This window comes from Coregonus lavaretus, assembly GCF_964263955.1.
Source record: "Coregonus lavaretus genome assembly, chromosome: 6".
NCBI lineage: Eukaryota > Metazoa > Chordata > Actinopteri > Salmoniformes > Salmonidae > Coregonus > Coregonus lavaretus.
The window spans coordinates 2,252,549-2,278,855 of NC_139993.1; the positions used below are offsets into that span (position 1 = coordinate 2,252,549).

General features: G+C 43.2%; 1 protein-coding gene across 1 annotated transcript in view; it reads left to right on the forward strand.

Annotated features, from left to right (window-relative positions):
* LOC311130624 (growth factor receptor-bound protein 2-like) overlaps nucleotides 1–18,345 on the forward strand; it is a 37,514-nt gene extending 19,169 nt beyond the window's left edge. The window contains exons 2-5 of the mRNA XM_084163412.1: nucleotides 3,436–3,533; nucleotides 7,791–7,913; nucleotides 8,953–9,121; nucleotides 17,601–18,345. Of these exons, the coding sequence (XP_084019538.1) occupies nucleotides 3,436–3,533; nucleotides 7,791–7,913; nucleotides 8,953–9,121; nucleotides 17,601–17,786 (576 nt within the window). The 3' untranslated portion in view covers nucleotides 17,787–18,345. The remainder of the gene's footprint in view (nucleotides 1–3,435; nucleotides 3,534–7,790; nucleotides 7,914–8,952; nucleotides 9,122–17,600) is intronic.
* The last annotated feature ends 7,962 nt before the right edge of the window (nucleotides 18,346–26,307 follow it).

Below are 26,307 nucleotides of genomic sequence, written 5' to 3' on the forward strand. Positions count from 1 at the left end.
TTATCCTTCTCTTCCTCTTCCTCTTCCTCTTCCTCTCTCTCTCTCTCTCTCTCTCTCTCTCTCTCTCTCTCTCTCTCTCTCTCTCTCTCTCTCTCTCTCTCTCTCTCTCTTCGTCAAAGCACTAGCTCCTTGTTTCCTAGCATTAGCTTAATTACTTTTATCAGCAGCCGGAGCTCCTGTCTCGCAGAGGAGAGTCATTATCTCCCTCATTTCCTTCCCACCAGCCTCCTACAGACACAGAGACAGACACACACACACAGAGACACACAGAGACACTGTTGCACATTTCCACACAGACATGAGAGTGCACAGACAGGCACACACACATATGGATGTACTCACTCCCACAGACACACACACACACACACACACACACACACACACACACACACACACACACACTTACACTGGCACAGAGACATTAGCTCTCCCTCTCCCTCAGAGATTCATGTATGAGCAGCATGCAGTCATAGCCACTTGGCCCACAGTGAGTCATACTACAGGCTCTGACTCTTCACAAGGTTACAGCACCACTCTCTCTTTATCACTAGCAGTAGCTATCACTTTAGAATCATGCTCAGGCCAACACAGCCCCCAGGGTACAGACTGGCTGTGACGGAGCACTGGGTGAGTCACCAGGACTGAGCAGCTGGGCGTGTGTGTTTGAAGGGGGGAGGGGGGTGGAACTGTGTGTGTGTGTGTGTGTGAGTGTCTCTCTCTCTGTGTGTGTATGTGTATCTTCTGCGCTCTCAACCTGTGTGAGTGGTTATTACCGTGTTTTGGAGTGTGAGGTCATGCAGAGTTTAGAGGGACAGCCGGCCAGTATTCGAAAGAGGCATGTGCCACACACACATTGTACTGGCCATGCTATGGGAGGTACTGACTGAGGGAGAGCTGGTAGATGTGTGTGTGTGTGTGTGATTGGCAGATTGGGAAGCAGTCAGAGGCCAACAGTAGAGACACACACACACCAGCCTCCCTCAGAACAAATAGGGGTATCCACCTCCTCATAATCTGTCACTTTCTGTGTGTGTGTGTTGTATGCTTGCTTATCTCTCTTAAACCCCTCCTCTCTGCCAATGGGGGATTTGAATTCAATAGAACAGAAATTGGGGCATATTTTGCATATATGCAGATTTCCCTCCACAGGAAAAGGAGGTCAGCTAGTACAACACTGGTTCCAGGTTATAGTTATTTTTGGAACAAATATCTATGGTATACAGTGGGGCAATTCCACGGTAACAGAATGATGCTGAGACTCCGATTTTTCACTTTAAAATGTGTGTCAAACAAAAGCATTCAACTCTTTGCACAAGGACAACTTTTAACAATTTCCACAGAACATTTGACAAAAACACATTTACTTGAAGAACAGTGCAGATTCAAAGTTTGGTAACAGAATGACGACACAAACCATCATTCTGTTACCAAACTTTGCAGTCATTCTGTTACCAAACTTTGAATCTGCACTGTTCTTCAAGTAAATGTGTTTTTGTAACATTTTCAGTGGAAATTGTTAGAAGTCCTCCTTGTGAATAGAGTTGTAGGGTTTGTTTAACTAAGCAATCATTGGTTTTTGTTTGACATTCATTTTAAAGTGAAAATTCTGAGTCTCAGCATCATTCTGTTACCGTCAAATTGCCCAGTAGTAGAGTTGATGAAGATCACTAGCGCGGTTAGCTCCATTTAAAAATTGGCCAATATGTGACATATCACAACTGCTTATACATTTATAACCCACTATTATTTACATTAGTAAGCCTAAAATATAACCCATGTCTTTTCTTCCTGCTTGGTGCACATTGTTTCCCGTGTTTACAGTGGCAGTCCATTTCACTTGTGGCCTGGGAAGAGTGGCGCCATAGCCCCATGGCAGAGACAGAGAGAGAACGAAAGAAAGCTAAGATTAATGGGTGTTTACTGAGACCAGCGAAGGCTAAGAGACTGAGCCAGGTCATTTCTCTCCACTAAGATGACGGGTCATCCACCATAGAGTGTGGAGACACTGTAGGAGACGATGCAGGCCCCACTCCCGTGCTGAAGCTGAGTTGGTTTGGCATCAGACATAGACAAGGAAATAAAGAGTGGAGGTGTAAGTTCATATGTTTGAACTAATCTGTCTAGGTAGAAGTTGCCTTTATAGACAATATAAGCAATTTTTCACTCCAAAACAAACTCATCCAGAAAGAGCAATTCCACCAAGACTCATACTACAACTTCTCCCACTCACACCTAAAATCCAATTCATGTTCTATCAACCGGAATCCTCTTCCATCCAACCCTAAAAACCCATTTAACTCCACTGAGTGTTTGGTCGTTGTCTCTCAGGGAGCTCTCTGGCCCGGTTACGGAGTGTTAGTGTCAGCCATTGATGTTGATGGATCCGGAAACAGAGTGGTTGTGACAGATGGTGTCTCTGTGGGGACAGGAGGGGGTCTGGGTCTGGTGTAGTGCTGGTGTGGTGTGGTGGCAGTCTGGTCAGGTCCCACTGTGGAGCCTCCAGATGATCACGTTCAGGTTGACTGACCTAGACTAGGACGCATGGGGCCTGGGTTGGGGCAGTCTGTCTGGAATATCCTTTCACCTGGCTTTGTGAATGGACGTATGGGAGATTAGGGGGGAAATATGTATGGTACATGGCAGTTATGAGATGTATGGTGTATTCTAAGCAGTATTTTCCCCATTGCATATGGGGGAAATACACTGAGTGTACAAAACATTAGGAACACCATCCTAATATTGAGTTGCACCCTTTTTTGCCCTCAGAGCAGCCTCAATCCACCGTGGCATGGACTTTACAAGATTTCGAAAGCGTTCCACAGGGATGCTGGCACATGTTGACTCCAATGCTTCCCACAGTTGTGTCAAGTTGGCTGGATGTCCTTTGGGTGGTGGACCATTCTTGATACACACGGGAAACTGTTGAGCGTGAAAAACCCAGCAGCGTTGCAGTTCTTGACACACTCAAACCAGTGCGCCTGGCACTTACTACCATACTTAAATCTTTTGTTTTACACAATCCATGTTTCAATTGTCTCAAGGCTTAAAAATAATTATTTAACCTGTCTCCTCTCCTTCATCTATACTGATTGAAGTGGATTTAACAAATGACATCAATAAGGGATCATAGCGTTCACCTGGATTCACCTGGTCAGGTTATGTCATGGAAAGAGTAGGTGTTCCTAATGTTTGTACAGTCAGTGGATGTACATGGCAATACATTAATATAAAGGATCTGCATGATACTTCCTTAAACAATATTTGTGGTAAGCTCTTCCAATGGTTTCCACATCATTATGTTGGCTTTCATGTACCCACTCTAATGTCAGTGGGTTTTTGTAGTGTAGTCTTGTTGTCTTATGTTTGTCACGACCATGCTTAAAACCATTTGTGACTATTTGACTCAACTCTCTTCCCTCTGTTTTGTGTCTTCAGGTTTTGAATGAAGAATGCGACCAGAACTGGTACAAGGCAGAGCTGAATGGGAAGGAAGGCTTCATCCCCAAGAACTACATAGAAATGAAGGGACACCCGTAAGTATGAGCCAGCCTTAGATACCAGTTGCCTTATATGAGCCTGCCACAAGTCCACATGAAACTGGAGAGCCAAAATGGCGACGTTCACCTCCCCCAAATTACCTCATGTTTAACCTGGAGCTCAAAATTGGGGTATCAAACGTGAGGTTCTAATGTTGGAAGGTTCCAGTACTAGTTTGTCAAATGTCTTTTTTCCAAAGGGCATTTCTTTGTGCTAAATATCAGATGAAAAGTAACTTCATAGACAGTTTTGCTTCCCTAGTTCCCATGGTTAGAACCATTCGGAAGACTCTTGAGCCAGAGTCTAGCTAAATCCTGTGGCTAGGATAAATGCTCCTCTGGTCTGAAGATAAGGTGGATAAAGGACTCCTCATGCTGCTGCTGTGGTCTGGAAGCTAGCCTGGAAGCGGCCCTGCTTTCTAGAGCTGATTTGTGGGTTATAGGCCTCTGAGATCCATGTGGTCGCTGGGTTGTCGGTTTGGCATCCCATAATCCCTCATCAAGTGGCATCGTCAGTCTTGACTTCTGAGTCTGTTTCTGCTGCGTCAGACCTCCACAATCGCCCTCTGGCCCAATTTCGTCTATTTGGATATTTCTACATACCCTCCACTTAACATACAGTGCAGTCGGAAAGTAGTCAGACCCCTTGACTCTTTCCACATTTTGTTACGTTTCAGCCTGATTCTAAAATTGATGAAATTGTTTTTTCCCCTAATCAATCTACACACAATACCCCATAATGACAAAGCAAAAACAGGTTTTTAGAAATTTTTGCAAATTTTATAAAGAATAAAAAAACGGAAATATCACACAAGTATTCAGACCTTTTACTCAGTAGTTTGTTGAAGCACCTTTTGGCAGCGATTACAGCCTCGAGTCTTCTTGGGTATGACGCTACAAGCTTGGCACACCTGTATTTGGGGAGTTTCTCCCATTCTTCTCTGCAGATCCTCACAAGCTCTGTCAGGTTGGATGGGGAGCGTCGCTGCACAGCTATTTTCAGGTCTCTCCAGAGATGTTCGATCGGGTTCAAGTCCGGGCTCTGGCTGGGCCACTCAAGGACATTCAGAGACTTGTCCCGAAGCTACTCCTGCGTTGTCTTGGATGTGTGCTTAGGGACGTTGTCTTGTTGGAAGGTGAACCTTCGCCTCAGTCTGAGGTCGCTTTGGAGCACTTTTTCATCAAATATCTCTCTGTACTTTGCTCTGTTCATCTTTCCCTCGATCCTGACTAGTCTCCCAGTCCCTGCCGCTGAAAATCATAATGCTTCACCACCATGCTTCACCGTAGGGATGGTGCCAGGTTTCCTGCAGACGTGACGCTTGGCATTCAGGCCAAAGAGTTCAATCTTGGTTTCATCAGAACAGAAAATCTTGTTTCTCATGGTCTGAGAGTCTTTGGTGCCTTTTGGCAAACTCCAAGCGGGCTGTCATGTGCCTTTAATACATTTGCAAAAATGTCTTAAAACCTGTTTTCGTTTGTCGTTATGGGGAAGTGTGTAGATTGATGAGGGGGAAAAAATAATTTTAATACATTTTTGAATAAGGCTGTAACATAACAAAATGTGGATAAAGCGAAGGGGTCTGAATACTTTCCAAATGCACTGTAGGCCCTATTGTATCAATATGTGGCACCGTTTGTAACATGCTATATTTTGTAAAGAGCCACAGGGCTTTTGTGTAACTGTCAGATAGGAGATGGATTGTACTGTAACTGTCCTACAGAAGCTCTTTCTACATAAACTGTTCTTAAAGGTTACTAAATGGATCCTATTCTGAGGGAGCCACTAAATAGAGATGGATTGTACTTTATATTCTACAGACGCAACAGTAGCAAAGAGGGGCTTTGTCCTGTATAGTCGTCAGCTGTGTGAGAACGCCTTCCCCACCATCGCCACCTGCTCTCAGGGCTGCGAGGGCTCTCACGTGAAAGGCCCATTACACACTGCAACCAATCAGAGACAGAGGGCCCTATTATAGCAGTCAGGAAGAGACTGTCCATTAGCCTTAAAGTTCCTATGACTGATTGGTCAGCTGGGCCTAAATACAGGAGGGAGGGAATCACCTGCTCTATGGAGGAGCAGATGGTGGAGGAGGGTCCAGGATAGCAAGCAGGCAGATGGTGGCGCTGGATATGAAAAAAACAGTACTCACTTCACTATGGGGCTGGCCTTGGCCTGGTTACATCCACCATGGTTGCTGTTATCATGCTGGAAAGGATCATGTGAGGAGAAGATATCCAAGTCAGCACAGTATGGTTTGGTTCGGCTCGATGTTGTGGAAAGGGCTTTGACTCCCTTATGGAAGCCTGGTAGCCGTGGATGTCAGTGCTACCACATCAAAGAGCAGCACTCGACCACAAAGCAGGAAGGACCAGGATAATAGGAGGATATCCACATTATCTCTCTACCCACAGTGTTACTGTTACCTCAGGGTGTTACCTCAGGGAGATCAGAGCACTGTGGATGAGGGGGTTGGACTTCTGTCATCCCTAAGCCTGTTTGTGTGAACACCAGGCACAAAGAATAGCATTGCTAAATGCTAAAGGCTTGTGGGTTGAAACCTATATGGGTCTGAAACCGATGGCTTAGAGATGCTAGTGTTACCTAACAGGTCAATATGTGTATACACATGTAATAAACAGATAACTTGTTCTACTCATATCTGCCATCTTTATATGACTATCGGCTTGTGACACTGTTTGAGGACTCTGCCCCGATGGTGATACTGGATGGGAGACCTGGCTGAATTATCATTCCCTTATGAGGAACAGCTGGAGTTGATCAGGTCTTGTCATGTTGTCTGAGTTCCCAAACGAACAAGCTAAGAGGCTTAGAGCTAGCGTTCACCTGCACTGCCATGCCCTAGTGCAAATGCTATGGCTATTGCCTAACGCTTTGAACACACCGACTGCGTCATTGCGTTTTGGTACACCACTAGTACATTCATTTCCAATGGAACGCTGCGTTTGCCTTGCAGCATTGTGTTGCAGAGGCAGTTGCAGTGCGTTCTGTGTTGTGCATACGTTGGATTTATCGAACGTATGCGTCAAACTGTATGCATAAACGGGTTGACAGAAATGGTAGCAGAAGGTGAATGTTGAAGTTTTGTTGCACACATATCTAGATGATGCTGCATACTATTTTGCGCAATGACGCAGTCAGTGTGTTCAAAGCGTAAGTCAAGGGTATGCTATCGCTCAGATAAGCTACAGTATATGGTAATGCTAAGCTATATTGCTAAATTAAGCTATATAGATAAAGCTCAGTGTGTGTATGCTTTCACTGGAGATAGAGGAGGCAAACATTGTGTGTTGCAACACCTTTGTTGGCACATTGTGACATAACACCTTTATCTGGACAGTAAAATTCCACACCTGACTAGTCACAGAAGCAAAGGGAGGTCCCACACACCACCACACAATGTACACGCATGCGCACACACACACACACACACACACACACACACACACACACACACACACACACACACACACACTCTGTATGGAGTATCTGTGGGGGTTGGTGACTGACCGCTGGTATTGGGCACCAGTCAGAGCCAGAGGAGTAGGTAGCAGGTGCGGTTGGCATGGCACCACACAGAGTTGTCATTGTCTTGACCCAAGGCTCCACCAGCTCTTTTATCAGACCAGGAACCTCCCTGTAATTACAACCTACTAGGACAAATGCAAAGAGACAAATTAAATGGCCCACCGGTACTCACTTACTGCATTGATTTCATTCTATTTGGCATGCAAAATAGATGTGATATTATGATTTTGATATAATTGTTTAGTAGTGTTATTGGTCGCTATGCACTTCCCCAACAGACACAACAACCACTACAACGGTCAATAACAGGGGTCAGGTTTGAGGTCAAGCTCTGCTTAAGGCCATGTTCCTATGACATTGAGTCATACCAATGACCCTACGCTTTGAGGTTACTCAAAGGTCAACGCTAACTAGCTACCTGTCACAACCACACCACAATCAAATTCTGGTAAGTGCTGCTTTTCCTACAAATTAAGAAGAAGAAAAAACACCCAGTGTGGTAGAGCTGGTTGAAACAATGTCATTACAATCAAATGACAACCATGTAATAACCTTATTTCAACCAGTTTTGCCCGCAGGGTGTATTTTCTTCTTAATTTGCAGTTAAACAGCACTTATCACTGTTACTTGCAACTTTGTTTTTATATTATTTTGAATGAGTTATTAGTGGTTTGTAATGATTTGTTGTTGTTGTTGTGTCCCAGGTGGTTCTATGGTAAGATCCCCCGGGCCAAGGCAGAGGAGATGCTGAACAAACAGAGGCACGATGGGGCCTTCCTCATCCGAGAGTCAGAGAGCGCACCGGGAGACTTCTCACTCTCTGTCAAGTATGTCACACGCACACACTCAGTTCAATCATTGTATCACTGATCGACCCATCATATCCGTTTTCCCTTTTTATTACATACATTTCTCTCCAATATCAGTCCTCTGTTTAAATCATTGTTCCAACTCTGTGCTAAGTGCTTGCTTTCTCATGCACAGCTCCCATCTTGGTTTGCCAGGGTGGCGTCTAGCCAGCTTGACCTGGGAAGTACTGTCTGTTCTAAGTCTAGCAGTGTCTGGCCACCCTGTTCCCACTCTAGTCTTTATGGAAAGTCGCTGTGCAGATCCACAGATCCATATCAAGTTAATTGGCTGTGTCATCTCTGACTCACCTGGGGCTAACCAACAGTCATCCGCTACTACAGCACTTTGGTCTCTGTCAGATAGCTCCGGTGTGGGCACTGCTGCCTGTTATCAAAGCTTTGCAAGCTGTCACTTTCCCTAGTCCCAGGCTCTCTGTCTCTCTCTGTGTGTGTGTGTGTGTGTGTGTGTGTGTGTGTGTGTGTGTCGCTACTGCTACAATTGCGTTGTCCTAGTGTCACAGCTGTGTACCAAACAACCATCCCTGTCTAATGCATTTGTAATGCAATCTAATGAAGTAGGCTATACAAGTGTGTCTTCTGCGTTGTATTTCTCTAAAAATCCCAAACTCATGTTATCATGCGGGGAGAAAGAAACTGGGCCAACTGGGCTTAAATCATTAATGGAAGCGCTGACACAGATGGTTATGAAACTAGTGCACACAAAAAACAGGCCACCTTCTCTTCCACGTCATGTAGATTTAACAGTGTTTTCACTGCTGTCCCCAGATGGTTACCATGGTAAATGTCATCACTCACTTTCTGTTTATTCTATCCTTCTCTCCCTCTTCTTCTTCTTCTTCTTCTTCTCCTCCTCCTCCTCCTCCTCCTCCTCTTCCTCCTCCTCCGCCACAGGTTTGGTAATCACAGATCTGGAATGGTTGGATTGATAGAAGTAGTAGGGTGGTCACCTTGTTTAAAGTGAACCAATCACTTATAGATCTATGCTTCTTCTCCCCAGGTTTGGTAATGACGTGCAGCACTTCAAGGTCCTGCGTGACGGGGCTGGGAAGTACTTCCTGTGGGTGGTCAAGTTCAACTCTCTCAACTCCCTGGTGGACTACCACCGTTCCACCTCTGTGTCCCGCAACCAGCCCATCTTCCTCAGAGACATCGAGCAGGTCCCACAGGTGAGGAGGGAGGGACACACACACAGGGAGGGACACACACACAGGGAGGGACACACACACAGGGGGACACACACACACAGGGACAAACACACACACACACACAGGAACACACACACACACACACACACACACACAGGGACACACACACACACAGGGACACACAGGGACACACACCCAGGGACACACACCCAGGGACACAGAGGGACACGCACAAACACAGAGGGACACACACACACAGAGGGACACACACACACACACACACACACAGAGGGACACACACACACAGAGGGACACACACACAGGGGGACACAGAGGGACACACACACAGGGGACACACACACAGGGGACACACACACAGAGGGACACACACACACAGACGGACACACACACATAGGGGGACACACACACACACAAATACATGTACAGTGCCTTCAGAAAGTATTCACACCCATTGACTTATTCCACATTTTGTTGTGTTACAGCCTGAATTAAAAATGTATTACATTTATTTTTTTCCTCACCCATCTACACACAATACCCCATAATGACAAAACGAAAACATGTTTTTAGAAATGTTTGCAAATGTATTCAAAATGAAATACAGAAATATCTCATTTAAATACAGTACCAGTCAAAAGGTTGGACACTTACTCATTCAAGGGTTTTTCTTTATTTTGTACAATTTTTACATTGTAGAATAACAGTGAAGACATCAAAACCATGAAATAACACATATGGAATCATGTAGTAACGAAAAAAGTGTTAAACAAAACAAAATATATTTTATATTTGAGATTCTTAAAATAGCCACCCTTTGCCTTGATGACAGCTTTGCACACTCTTGAAAAGAAAAACCTTTGAATGAGTAGGTGTGTCCAAACTTTTGACTGGTATTGTACGTATTCACACCCCTGAGTCAATACTTTGTAGAATCACCTTTTGGGAACGATTACAGCTGTGAGTCTTTCTGGGTAAGTCTCTAAGAGCTTTCCACACCTGGACTGTGCAACATTTACCCATTATTCTTTTCAAAATCCTTCAAGCTCTGTCAAATTGGTGGTTGATCATTGCTAGACAACCATTTTCAGGTCTTGCCATAGATTTTCCAAGTAGATTTAAGTCAACTGTAACTCGGCTACTCAGGAACATTCACTGTCTTCCTGGTAAGCAATAGTGTATATTTGTTCCGTTTTTTTTGCTGAAAGGTGAATTCCTCTCCCAGTGTCTGGTGGAAAGCAGACTGAACCAGGTTTATCTCTAATATTTTGCCTGTTCTTAGCTCCATTGAGTTAATTTTTTTATCCTGAAAAACTCCCCAGTCCTTAACGATAACAAGCATATCCATAACATGACGCAGCCACCACTATGCTTGAAAATATGGAGAGTGGTACTCAGTAATGTGTTGTATTGGATATGCCCGAAACATAACACTTTGTATTCAGGACAAAAAGTTAATTTCTTTGCAGTATTTAGTACCTTGTTGCAAACAGGATACATGTTTTGGAATTTTTTAAAATCTATACAGGCTTCCTTCTTTTCACTCTGTCAATTAGGTTAGTATTGTGGAGTAACTACAATGTTGTTGATCCATCCTCAGTTTTCTGCTATCAGAACCATTAAAGTCTAACTGTTTTAAAGTCACCATTGGCCTCATGGTGAAATTCCTGAGCGGTTTCCTTCCTCTCCGGCAACTGAGTTAGGAAGGATGCCTGTATCTTTGTAGTGACTGGTACACCATCCAAAGTGTAATAAAAAAACTTCACCGTGCTCAAAGGGATATTCTTCTTGGACTCTGCAGTCCAAGATGGCGTAGTAGTGCAGTTGTGTTTTTATCGTCTGTCTGTAAATAGCCTGTAAATACCCTATTTTTCGTACATATTTCCCTATCAGACTTTTCATCCTTCTACAAGATATACTTTCCTGCAACCCGCCTCACTCAATGTGGAACGGATTCTATTATTGACTTACCTTTATCTAGAATCTAGAATCTCCAGTTGAAACTAGCTAGCCAGCTAACTAGCTACTTGCTATTTGCTATTAGCCACAGCTAGCGGTGTTTCACCCAGAACATTGGATTTTTTTCTGCGGGATTAATTTTAATCACTGGACATTGATCACCGGATATTCGGCCAGTCTGCACAGCGCGTTATCGACCCAGAACATATCAGTTTTTCCGCCGGAATCACTGAATCACTGGACCTTTAACTCCGGATTCATCGCTACCAGCTAGCTACCACCAGCCAGCTACAACAAAACGGACGCTGTGGTCTGGCTAATCATCCTGAGCTAGGCCCATCTCCCGGCTATCTACCTCTCTGTCAACCGGACGGGACCACCTAGTGTTGACACGGAGCCCCGCCGATCCTACACGACTGGTCTGCCGACGAAATCGTCTGATGTGGTTACGACGTTAACTACGAAGATTCCATCCATCTGCTATCCCTGGCCCGCTAGCACACGCTAGCCGTGGCCTCTTACTAGTGCTTCACCACCGGACCTTATGATAACTCAGCTATACAGCTGATATCTGCTGGACTGTTCCTTTTTACGGTACTACATCCTGTTTATGTTTAGCCTCAGCCCAAACATGGTTAGTTTATTGTTGTTTCGGTTATTTCTAATTGTACTATATCACTGTAGACCCCCCAGCCTAGCTAAACCTGCCTTAGATAGCTCCTTTGCCCCTCCCCCTATACACGCGGAGACCGACTCAATTGATGCCTCCAGCGATGCTATCTCTTTCATTGTTACCCAACGCTTAGGTTTACCTCCACTTTACTCATATCCTTCCATATCCTTGTCTGTACATAATGCCCTGAATCTTTTCTATAACACCCGGAAATCTGCCCCCTTTATTCTATGTACCCAACGCACTAGAAGACCAGTTCTTAAAGCCTTTAGCCGTATCCTTATTCTAGTCCTCCTCTGTTCCTCTGGTGATGTAGAGGCTAACCCAGGCCCTGCAGCCCTCAGTATCACTCCTACTCCCCAGGCGCTATCATTTGATGACTTCTGTAATCGCAAAAGTCTTGGTTTCTTGCACATAAATATCACTGCGTTAGCACACTCTGCCAACCCTGATGTTCTAGCAGTGTCTGAATCCTGGCTCAGGAAGGCCACCAAAAATTCTGAAATTTCCATCCCCAACTATAACATTTTCCGTCTAGATAGAACTGCCAAAGGGGGTGGAGTTGCAATCTACTGTAGAGATAGCCTGCAGAGCTCTATCATACTATCCAGGTCTGTGCCCAAACAGTTTGAGCTTCTACTTCTAAAAATCCACCTTTCCAGAAATAAGTCTCTCACTGTTGCCGCTTGCTACAGACCCCCCTCAGCCCCCAGCTGTGCCCTGGACACCATATGTGAATTGATTGCCCCCCATTTATCCTCAGAGTTTGTACTGCTTGGTGACCTAAATTGGGATATGCTTAATACCCCAGCCATCCTACAATCCAAGCTAGATGCCCTCAACCTCATGCAAATTATCAACGAACCTACCAGGTACAACCCTAAATCCGTAAACATGGGTACCCTCATAGATATCATCCTGACTAACATACCCTCTAAATACACCTCAGCTGTCTTCAACCAGGATCTCAGCGATCACTGCCTTATTGCCTGCGTCCGTAACGGGTCCGCGGTCAAACGACCACCCCTCATCACTGTCAAACGCTCCCTAAAACACTTTAGCGAGGAGGCCTTCCTAATTGACCTGGCCCAGGTATCCTGGATGGATAAAGATCTCATTCCGTCAGTAGAGGATGCCTGGTTGTTCCTTAAAAGTAATTTCCTCTCAATCTTAAATAAACATGCCCCATTCAAAAAATACAGAACTAAGAACCGATATAGCCCCTGGTTCTCCTCAGACTTGACTGCCCTTGACCAGCACAAAAACATCCTGTGGCGTACAGCATTAGCATCAAATAGCCCCCGCGATATGCAACTTTTCAGGGAAGTTAGGAACCAATATACACAAGCAGTCAGGAAAGCAAAGGCTAACTTTTTCAAACAGAAATTTGCATCCTGTAGCACTAACTCCAAAAAGTTTTGGGACACTGTAAAGTCCATGGAGAATAAGAGCACTTCCTCCCAGCTGCCCACTGCACTGAGGCTAGGAAACACTATCACCACCGATAAATCTACAATAATCGAGAATTTCAACAAGCATTTTGCTACAGCTGGCCATGCTTTCCATCTGGCTACCACTAACCCGGCCACCAACTCTGCACCCTCTGCTGCAACTTGCCCATGCCCCCCCCCGCTTCTCCTTCACACAAATTCAGACAGCTGATGTTTTGAAAGCGCTGCAAAATCTGGACCCCTACAAATCAGCTGGGCTAGACAATCTGGACCCTTTCTTTCTAAAACTAGCCGCCGAAATTGTCGCTACCCCTATTACTAGTCTGTTCAACCTCTCTTTCATAACGTCTGAGATCCCCAGAGATTGGAAAGCTGCCGCGGTCATCCCCCTCTTCAAAGGGGGTGACACTCTAGATCCAAATTGCTACAGACCTATATCCATCCTGCCCTGCCCTTCGAAAGTATTCGAAAGCCAAGTTAACAAACAGATCATCGACCATTTCGAATACCACCGTACCTTCTCCGCTATGCAATCCGGTTTCCGAGCTGGTCACGGGTGCACTTCAGCCACGCTCAAGGTCCTAAACGATATTATAACCGCGATTGATAATAGACAGTACTGTGCAGCCGTCTTCATCGACCTGGCCAAGGCTTTCGACTCTGTCAACCACCGCATTCTTATTGGCAGACTAAATAGCCTTGGTTTCTCAAATGACTGCCTCGCCTGGTTCACCAACTACTTCTCAGATAGAGTTCAGTGTGTCAAATCGGAGGGCCTGTTGTCTGGACCTATGGCAGTCTCTATGGGGGTGCCACAGGGTTCAATTCTTGGGCCGACACTTTTCTCCGTGTATATCAATGATGTCGCTCTTGCTGCTGGTGACTCTCAGATCCACCTCTACGCAGACGACACCATTTTGTATACACCTGGCCCTTCATTGGACACTGTGTTAACAAACCTCCAAACGAGCTTCAATGCCATACAACAATCCTTCAGTAGCCTCCAACTGCTCTTAAACACTAGTAAAACTAAATGCATGCTTTTCAATCGAACGCTGCTGGCACCCGCCCACCCGACTAGAATCACCACTCTCGACGGGTCTGACCTAGAGTATGTGGACAACTACAAATACCTAGGTGTCTGGTTAGACTGTAAACTCAACTTCCAGACTCACATAAAGAATCTCCAATCCAAAGTTAAATCTAGAATCGGCTTCCTATTTCGCAACAAAGCCTCCTTCACTCATGCTGCCAAACATGCCCTCGTAAAACTGACTATCCTACCGATCCTTGACTTCGGCGATGTCATTTACAAAATAGCCTCCAACACTCTACTCAGCAAATTGGATGTAGTCTATCACAGTGCCATCCGTTTTGTCTCCAAAGCCCCATACACTACCCACCACTGTGACCTGTACGCTCTTGTTGGCTGGTCCTCACTACATGTTCGTCGTCAAACCCACTGGCTCCAGGCCATCTATAAATCCCTGCTAGGCAAATCCCCGCCTTATCTTAGCTCATTGGTCACCATAGCAGCACCCACCCGTAGTCTGCGCTCCAGCAGGTATATCTCACTGGTCATTCCCAAAGCCAACACCTCCTTTGGCCGCCATTCCTTCCAGTTCTCTGCTGCCAATGACTGGAACGAATTGCAAAAATCTCTGAAGCTGGAGACTCTTATCTCCCTCAATAACTTTAAGCATCAGTTGTCAGAGCACCTTACCGATCACTGCACCTGTACACAGCCCATCTGAAATTAGCCCACCCAACTACCTCATCCCTATATTGTTATTTATTTTGCTCTTTTGCACCCCAGTATCTCTATTTGCACATAATCTCTTGCACATCTAGCATTCCAGTGTTAATACTATTGTAATTATTCTGCACTATAGCCTATTTATTGCCTTACCTCCATAACTTGCTACATTTGCACACACTGTATATATATTTTCTGTTGTATTTCTGACTTTATGTTTTTTACCCCATATGTAACTCTGTGTTGTTTTTTATTGCACTACTTTGCTTTATCTTGGCCAGGTCGCAGTTGTAAATGAGAACCTGTTCTCAACTGGCTTACCTGGTTAAATAAAGGTGAAATAAAAAAATAAAAAAATAAAAAATCAATGTCTGCTTTTATTTAATTTTCTACCCATCTACCAATAGATACCCTTTGCGAGGCATTGGAAAACCTCCCTGGTCTCTGTGGTTGAATCTGTTTGAAATTCACCACTCGACTCAGGGACCTTACAATTATCTGTATGTGTGGGGTACAGAGATGAGGTAGTCATAAAAAAAAAAACTATTATTGCACCCAGAGTGAGTACATTCAACTTATTATGTGACTTCTTAAGCACATTTGTACTCCTGAACTTATTTAGGCTTGCCATAACAAAGGGGTTGAATACTTATTCACTCAAGACATTTCAGCTTTTCATTTATTTAATGAATTTGTTAAAATTTCGAAAACATAATTCCACTTTGACATTATGGAGTATTGTGTCTGTGTGTAGGCCAAGGACAAAGAAAACATATCAATTTAATCAATTTAAAATTCAGGCTGTAACACAACAAAATGTGGAAAAAGTTGAGGGGTGGGATTACTTGTTCTGAAGGCACTGTATGTATACACAGCGCTGCACATCATACGGAATACCAGGGAAATCCTCATCTCCGACAATCATTTAATGAGATTGCATCACGTAATCTCATCTAAGCAATCATGCAAAAACACAGCTTAGCCGATTATCAGTCAACGACAGTTCACTAAGCAATTTTGCAGACAAATACACTACTGTTCACTTAGAAATGTCCTTGTTTTTGAAAGAAAAGCTATTTTTTTGGCCATTAAAATAACATCAAATTGATCAGAAATACAGTGTAGACATTGTTAATGTTGTAAATGGCTATTGTAGCTGGAAACGGCTGATTTTTAATGGAATATCTACATAGGCGTACAGAGGCCCATTATCAGCAACCATCAGTCCTGTGTTCCAATGGCACGTTGTGTTTGCTAATCCAAGTTTATCATTTTAAAAGGCTAATTGAAAACCCTTTTGCAATTATGTTAGCACAGCTGAAAACTGTTGTGCTGATTAAATAAGCAATAAAACTGGCCTTCTTGAGACTAGTTGAGTATCTGGAGCATCAGCAATTGTGGGTTCGATTACAGGCTCAAAATGTCCAGAAACAAATAACTTTCTTCTGTAACTCGTCAGTCTATTCTTGTTCTGAGAAATGAAGGCTATTCTATGCGAGAAATTGCCAAGAAACTGAAGATCTCGTACAACGCTGTGTACTACTCCCTTCAGTGAACAGCGCAAACTGGCTCTAACCAGAATAGAAAGAGGAGTGGGAGGCCCCGGTGCACAACTGAGCAAGAGGACAAATACATTGAGAGTGTCTAGTTTGAGAAACAGACGCCTCACAGGTCCTCAACTGGCAGCTTCATTAAATAGTACCCGCAAAACACCAGTCTCAACGTCAACAGTGAAGAGGCGACTCCGGGATGCTGACCTTCTAGGCAGAGTTGCAAAGAAAAAGCCATATCTCAGACTGGCCAATAAAAATAAAAGATTAAGATGGGCAAAAGAACACAGACACTGGACAGATGAAGACTGGAAAAAAGTGTTATGGACAGACGAATCGAGGTTTGAGGTGTTCGGAATCACAAAGAAGAACATTTTTGAGACGCAGACCAAATGAAAAGATGCTGGAGGAGTGCTTGATGCCATCTGTCAAGCATGGTGGAGGCAATGTGATGGTCTGGGGGTGCTTTGGTGGTGGTAAAGTGGGTGATTTGTACAGGGTAGAAGTGGAAGGGTATCAGTCAATTTTGCAATGCCATGCCATACCCTGTGGACGGCACTTGATTGGAGCCAATTTCCTCCTACAACAGGACAATGACCCAAAGCACAGCTCCAAACTATGCAAGAACTATTTAGGGAAGAAGCAGTCAGCTGGGATTCTGTCTATAATGGAGTGGCCAGCACTGTCACCGGATCTCAACCCTATTCAGCTGTTGTGGGAGCAGCTTGACCGTATGGTACGTAAGAAGTGCCCATCAAGCCAATCCAACTTGTGGGAGGTGCTTCAGGAAGCATGGGGTGAAATCTCTTCAGATTACCTCAACAAATTGACAACTAGAATGCCAAAGGTCTGCAAGGCTGTAATTGCTGCAAATGGAAGATTATTTGACGAAAGCAAAGTTTGAAGAACACAATTATTATTTCAATTAAAAATCATTATTTCTAACCTTGTCAATGACTGCATTTGATATATTTCCTATTCCAACTCATTTCATGAATGTTTTCATGGAAAACAAGGACATTTCTAAGTGACCTGCCCGACTACACACGCCACATATTCTAACCAATGTGTTTCTCCTCTCTTGTCTCTCCAGCATTCAACGTATGTGCAGGCGCTGTTCGACTTCGACCCTCAGGAGGATGGCGAGCTGGGCTTCCGACGCGGCGACTTCATCCAGGTCCTGGACAACTCCGACCCCAACTGGTGGAAAGGGGCGTGCCACGGCCAGACGGGCATGTTCCCGCGCAACTACGTCACGCCCGTCAACCAAAACATGTGATTACGTCACGCCCGTCAACCAAAACATTTGATTGGCTAAGTGAATAATGACATGGTCCCCCATTGGCCCATTTACACCCCCTCAGGACTTTCTGAGGGACTCTTCAGAAACACAGACCTAAATGAGGAATGGAGGAATGGGAAGAGGAGCATAAACCCTGCAAAGACACAGAGAGAGAGAGAGAGAGAGAGAGAGAGAGAGAGAGGGGCAGATTTCATTACTTAGACTCTACAGTTGACTCTGTGGATTCTTTGATGCAATGAGGGAGACGCACGGAACAGAGAAGCATTGCAAAGGAACACAAGGGATATAGCTAGACTCCGGCAACGGCCTCCCTGCCTATACGTTTTTTGTTTTCTTTCTTTTATGCATGACATCACCACCCTATGTTTCAGTCTATTAGACAAAGACAATGAAAAAGATGTCAGAGACCAAAGACTCTAGTCTAGTGTGTTATTGATATCAACCCAGCTTTGGGCTCTCAGAGAAGGACCATGGACTGGAGAGAAATTCTATTGTTTTCGATGTGTATGTATATCTATAAATATTTGTAGTTTGAGCCTGTTTTAGTGTGTGTGTTTTTCATTCATTTACTTGATTTCTTCTCTATTTGTAGGCCTAAATATTGTCACATTCATTTGGTACCAAATGGAAGGAAACAGACCGAAACAGGGAGGAACTATCTGAACTGAATAAGAAACACTTGTTTTTTGTTTTCCGTAGCAAAACGTTTTGCTACGTTTTGAAACTGTGCACTAATGAATATGACCCAGATCATGCACAGAGGCTCTGAGACAAGAAGCTAAATGGTTTTCATGTGATCGGGAGTTATTCAATACGCTCAAGACAGGAATAATATTTCAACCATATTTAAGGTGGAAATCTAATTTGGAAAATGTCCGGATTTCTACTTTGTTCTGGTGTGAAAGCGGAAGCTCGGCTATCAGCTGGAACAAATTGTCATTTCTTTTTAACCCGTTTAGACATTTAGGGGCTTTCTGCATTCTTAAATGTAGCCATCTTTCTCAATAAAATCAGAGACAATGGTATAGAGTTTTATGTCCACCCGCAAACAATAGACTTAACTGATGATGGGGCTGATTCAATGTGACCTAAACGTAGCTAAATCATCTTGTAAGGGTTCTGTATGGAGATTGCTAGTGAAACGGCAGTATCCTTATAATCATCAGTTCTATGAAAGAAGGGATTGAATAGCGTACAGATGAGAGCGCTACACTCACTGATTTCACCCTGCGTCTGTTGAAGTTGGATTGTGCCTTTTCCATCTCTAGTGTTTTCTGTCTCTCCAGGTTGACCAATGAGCGGTTTTAAGCGGCAGATCGCAGAGATATGGGGACCAATGAAATGTCTCCATTTTCCACACATGCCTGCCATTGGTTAGGGGCTACCTTATGGAAACCCCAGTCTGTATCTCTGATTATGGAACGTATCAAAAGGGCTTTTGGAATTCTATGACATTAGATGCAATGACATTCTCTGTCGATTTGTTTGTGTCGAAAGGGGGACATTTGTGACAGCGGGTGAAAATAAGTCACAGAAAATATAGTTTTAGCATTTCCTGAAAGAGGGGACATGAATTGTCATGAAGACCAATATAAGTGCTTGATCTGGGCAACATCTTAACTATTTATCCTTCAGTCAGTGTCTGCTTGTGACGGAGGCAGAATGGAATCCTCCATCTTGATAAAGAGATTAAAGGACCAACGATGCTGACTCTACATCAGGACGACAAGCGCAACGGGTGGGTCATTGACCTCTATTGAACTCTGAACTCTGTGTCCACAACTCTCTACTTTGGACCTTTTGAGAATCTTGAAGAGGACCTCAAATGCAAGAAATTCCATCTTATCTCTCCTTCACTCTGCTTGTTATTCCCCATCTACACTTATGCTTTTGGTTTCTTACATTTTAGTCATTTGAAGTGAAATGGTTGAAATACACAAAGAGGCAGGTCTGAAGGGAATATGCAGGGAGTGGACCATGCAAGTTTTTCAATGTTATTTCTAGCCTGCAATGAACTGCAATGAGCCAATCCAATGAACTGATACTCCGATTGACTTGCAGGTGTTTGAGAATGCAAGGGCAGGGGAGACCTTGCTTATGTGGATCCGCTATGAACTGTAGCCTGCTATGTGTCATCTTGCTGTTGTTGCAAAGCCCCCCCCCCCCATTCAAAGTTCAGTATGTCACACTATGTCAAAAAAAGCACGAAAATGTGACGTGTGTATGTATTGTCTGTACGAGACTTGTGTATATACTTCAGGTGTGTCTGAATTCTCAGCCAATCATATGACATGTATGACCCTGAAATTTTCCTGCCCACCTGACCATCTGATCTGGAGTATTTCCTAGTCATGTCACGTGTTCAAGAAAAATTCCTGGCCCTTGACTTTATGTGATTGCAGAGGTCAATGTTTCTGCAGGTTCAGAGTTGAGACTGGTACCCTACTGGTTGACTCTTTGCCTGGTTAAACCAGATTGAACGCTGCATTCAGTCTTCTACCAGACTGTAGATTTAGCTGCTCTCAAGGGGCTGATAAATAGGACCCAGTCCAAAATTTTGATGTCTAATTACGCTGTCTCTAGGTTCCTGGACAGCCTTGCACTCTCCCATTGTCAATATTTACTCTCTCCTCGGTCAGTCAGTCATTCATTACAGTGCGAAGGTCGCCAGCAAGTGAACCATTCATTAAGCCTAGTTAAATAATACGTAACGCTGCACTCAGCACTCACTATTGATTCACTTCAGTGACAATAGTCTCCAGTCTGGTTTAACCAGTCTACAGGTATCATTCTATGGTTTATTTCCTCGTCCACTCAATTGCAGCCGTCTGACTCGTATTATTCCAGAGTGGTATCAGACAGTGGTTGACACCTAAGATGATGTGATTGTTTACATTATGCTGGAAAGTCTTTGTATGTATATCTATCTGACATGGTTGCTTTACGATGTCATTTCACGATGTGTGTGTATTTGGAGAAGAAAAAAAACATTTAATTTTTCAAACGGGAGGATGATGATCACCCCTGATGTCTGTCACAGCATTTGATTTCCTTTGAACGTAGATAGACAGAATAATAAAACAATCACTATGAAAAAGCTACTGTTGTGACCTTGGTTACTTCCTGTTGTCGCGGGTACTGTATGTTTCAGATTAGAACAATCAAATGTTTTTTGGAGGAAGTTCTACGCATAGAAATTAGAACATTATGGGCCAGTACCCCAGACACAGATTAAGCCTAGTCATTAAATTCTAAACGCTTTCAATGTAGATTCTCCATTGAGAATGCTTTTTTAGTCCAAGACTTCATTCGGGAAACTGGCCCTGTATCTCTGGTTACTCCTCTAACTATTTCACCACTGTAGCACAACAGAGAGAGTTCCTACACAGAGCATGGAGGCACAATGTAGCAGATTGGGCCCTTATCAAGGGTCATGCTTGGGTTACACTCAACACACTGACACAATGTTTCAAAAGAGAAAGATGCTGATTAACTGGGTGACATAAGTAGTCAGATAATATGCCCAAGTCCTGATCTAAGGTCAGTTTGACATGTACCCACTAATGGTTACTATTAGAAACAGGGTATGTTAAGTCTTATCCTAGATCTGTGCTCACAGCCCAGACAGTAAGATTGCTGATATAGGATCAGTTTAGCCTTTTAGATAATTAATATGATTATATGGACAGTGGGGGGACCTGATCCTAGATCAGCACTCCAACGCTGAGACGCTTTATAAATACAGGCCCATAGGCTCCCTCTACCCAGTAGCGTTGAGTGGATAAAATCACTGGGGAAGTCAAGCCAAGAAAAAACAATAGCCGTATTAAACATTTCTTAAACATTTCTTAAACATTTTTCGTATTAAACCAATGTGTTGTGATAATTGCGTTGTTTGCTCTATAACCTCTTAGTTCATATACCTTGCGACCGTGATATATAGGCCTAAGGCCGAGACAATAAGAAGACAAAGTGGCAGAATAAATTCAACCACACCTTTGTTTCATCACAAAACCGGAGAGCAAGATCTGTCTGGTGAAGTCCACAAAACATATTGCATGTAACAAACTGTTACATGACCTACAGCATGGTCAAGCAAGGTAAGGTTTCCGACATTTTCGAACTACTAAACAACTATTGATTTAGAACCACAGAGAGTTACCGCAAGTCGCAAAGAAAACAGGAGCTGCCTCCACTATTCCATCACCATTTCAACTGCAACATTTCAACATAATCTAATCACCTCTGCTTAGTCTAATACAGTGACAACTAAAATATACCCAAAACCATTTAGTCCAATCAACGTAAGCTAAATATGATGTGGCTGTCCATGGTACTGATTTCTGTGCGTGCGTGTGTGTGTGCGTGCAAGTATGAAAAAACGTTGACTCACCCTACTTGTAGAGAAACACCAATACCATCCTCCTCTTTCATGTTGCCTAAACGGTCTATGACTCTGTCATACAGTACACGCTTTTAGCTTTTGTTGTTCTAGGCTACCTGGCTAAAATGCCTGCTCGCTAGCCTAACTTCCTTTCATGGGCAACGATGCACCAGGCCAGCTAGTTAACATTAGCATACTACATACATCTAGTTACATGTTGAACTTCCATTCTCTCAGGCCACGGGCACAATGTATTAATTTATGGTTGGATCAGAATCGCCATTATAATCATTGGCCAGTACAGAGAAGTAAAACCACAAGTCCAAATCCCTACCGCCATCAATGGCTAATTTAGGAAAGGGCCGATTTTAGCTCGCTAGCTAGTCACCGGAGGACAATGACACGAGATGCAAAAATTATTTTCTGTCAATGACATTTGGCTTCTGATGTGATTGGTCTGAAGCCAAATCCGAACTGGCTTCCCTTGACACTTTCTTTTGGTGCACCAGGACCTTTCACAGCTGAGCTCGCTCAGTTTAGCTCAACACTGATTGGCTATTATTCTTTTTAAAATTTATCAAGGGAGGCCAAATGCTCGCTGGGTTCCCTTGCATTCAATGCTACGGGCGGCAACAATTTCATACTTTTTTGACCAGACAGTATCAGATTGATACGCTACACATACTGAGACAGAGGTGTGCTGTTTCATTCGCTCGGATGCTTTCTCCGGTGAGATACATTCAGCCTCTTGCGAATTGAAGGACATTTATGAAACACAGAGAGACAAAATAAACATTATTTTGTGTTTTTTTCTTAGTCCATTTTTTGTGGAAGCCTGGCTTCCCTTGGCATCAATGAATACACACCACTGCATCTACCTGGAGTGTATGTAATAGAGATTGTCTCTCTCTGGGTTGGGAGGGGTTGTCTCATGGCCATCCTGCTGTCAGTCATATGTATGACTCATCTCCAGATCAAAGTGAGTGTGTGGGGTAGAGGAGCCACTTCTCCCTGACATGAACTTCCTGGCTGAAACACATGCAAAAACCCATACACTGCCTCACACTGGCGTCTTTGTACCCCAGCCTGATCTAATCTAATCTGAGGTTTTGATCTGAGTCTGTTACAGACTGTGCTGTTCTTTCACACATTGGCACTCCCCTCAGAGTGTTCATAGGGAGAAGGTTACTCACCTAAACAGAAGATAAGTGAATGTTGAAGAAGAGGGGAACTGGTGTATCCCGATGCTCTAGAAGTCAACTATAGTGTAAAGGTGACATGCTGTCTATCTATGATGTACATGCATTTGCATCTTGGTACTCATACCATATTTGCATAATGAATGACCCAATGGCCCTATCTAGAGTTTTGCTCTTGTGAGGCTTTGGTCCTCTGGTTCTTTCCAGTAAGGCCGGCAGGTGGTCATAGGTTATATACTGTGCTATTAGCGCCATCTGTTGGCAATACAACATAATTACAGTACAAAAACAACGGAACACAGCGACTACAGGAAAAGTTTAACTGGTAACTAATTAAGTGAAACCTATTCTAAAAACTGTACAAAGATAACAATATATTATAATCTGGTGTATTTGTGCGCCAAAAAAAAGACACTACACCCTATCTCGTGAGAGGACACTCCACTTGTGCAATGCTCACCAGCATCAATCGGCAGGTATCCATTGACCCATAGCAGCAGGAAGTACGGGTGCTGAGGGTGCTGCAGCACCCCCTGAAAAATCATAATAAAAAATATATATACATATATTTTGCAAAAAATATTTTTTCACAAAAGCAGTGCATTGGGCCTTTAATAGTCCTGTATCTCTCTGGTGAAGTCCACAAAACATATTGCATGTAACAAACTGTTACATGACCTACAGCATGGTCAAGCAAGGTAATGTTTCCGACATTTTCAGACTACTAAACAACTATTGATTTAGAACCACAGAGAGTTACCGCAAGTCGCAAAGAAAACAGGAGCTGCCTCCACTATTCCATCACCATTTCAACTGCAACATTTCAGCATAATCTAATCACCTATGCTTAGTCTAATACAGTGACAACTAAAATATACCCAAAACGATTTATTCCAATCAACGTAAGCTAAATATGATGTGGCTGTCCATGGTACTGATTTCAGTTTGTGTTTGGTGTATGTGTGCATGCAAGTAGAAAAACCATGTTGACTTGCCCTACTTGTAGAGAAACACCAATACCATCCTCCTCTTTCATGTTGCCTAAACGGTCTATGACTCTGTCATACAGTACACGCTTTTAGCTTTTGTTGTTCTACGCTACCTGGCTAAAATGCTTGCTCGCTAGCCTAACTTCCTTTCATGGGCAACGATGCACCAGGCCAGCTAGTTAACATTAGCATACTACATACATCTAGTTACATGTTGAACTTCCATTCTCTCAGGCCAGGGGCACAATGTATTAATTTATGCTTGGATCAGAATCACCATTATAATCATTGGCCAGTACAGAGAAGTAAAACCACAAGTCCAAATCCCTACCGCCATCAATGGCTAATTTAGGAAAGGGCCGATTTTAGCTCGCTAGCTAATCACAGGAGGACAATGACACTAGATGCAAAAATTATAGTTTTTTTATATTAATGATGTTTGGCTTCTGATGTGATGTGATTGGTCTGAAGCCAAATCCAAACTGGCTTCCCTTGACATCTTGGGCTAGGATTTCTGAGACTAAATGTTAGACACAGGAGGAGAAACTTTCAGGTATGGATAACAAGTGTTTTGTGTTTTACAACATTTTAGCTGGCTATGTTTTATTTGTTGCTATGTTGTTCATGATTTTGAATAGCTCTCAACCAGAGTATGTGAGTGGAGTTGAGCTGTCGGAAATCCCGCTCATCAATCATGGAGAGGTGCTTCACATTTTACCGCTCTGCTAAGAAACCACTCTGCGCTCACAGGAAAAAAACTGCAGCTCTGAATTTGCTCCATTCATTAAAATCAGAATTTAACTAACACCCATCTATTTTTCTGACTACCTGGACCTACCATTTGGTTTTGAAGGATTGAAACCTAACCATACGATTTGAATGAAAATAAACATGAAAAGGTTAGGTAAGAAGCGTTCATCATTTCAAATAGCTTACATGTCATTAAACAGCATATATACACTCTAAATAGGTCAGCAGCCAGACAGGGAGCCTAAGAAGGAACAAAAATCAATTATTTAGGCTATATTGTAGGCTATATTAGGCTATTATATATATTAAGGCTTTAGCCTACAAAAAAATACATTGCGATGCATTTGCGAGTGTGACACTAGGCTGGTAGGGACATAAAACGCTCAGCATTTAAACAACATTTTGTTGTATTAAATCATTATAGTCTATACATTGAGCATATAGGATGTGACTTACTTAGAATTAAATACAAATTAAATGAACAATGCCTTATTAGGCTTAGTCTACAGTGCCTTTGAATTCATTTTGAGAAATGTTTGGCCTTACTTTTGATATTACTCTAATAAAGTTTAGAAACATTTGTGAAGGTTTAGTATGGTGTGGCTATTATTAACCTTTAGCTACTGCAGGCCTATGATATTAAGGCAGTGTGCCCCGGCGCTCCAACTGACTCTAACAGTTAAACTTGAGGTGAGGAAGAATGTTTCAGGCCTACCAGAGTTACTCCTATAATCTAACAATATAATGCTTATCTTTATACAAAATATTCGTATAGAAAATTAACGAATTAGCCTCCTTCTGTATGCCTCTATCTGTATAGCAGATGCAGTAGCCATCTGACATAAAGAAATGCATGTCGGTGTCATAGCATGCTGCCGGCATATCTCTATTTCTCTCTCTATCTCTCTGGGGCTAGGCCTAAGCTTCTCTTCCTTTATATATATACTGTATATTTTAAAATATTAATATCATACAGTGGCCTATGCATGCAATGCCCTAATGCATTTAGTGCTCAATCTCTGACAGCTCAACCGTGAGGTGGACAATTATTGTTTTATGAAAGTAAAAACCAATAAAAAATAGGCTATAAAGTTTTGTATATGCTACACATCGAAACACAAGGAATAGTGTTTTTGTAATTTGTTAAAGGCTGTTTTTAAGGACATGGACATGTA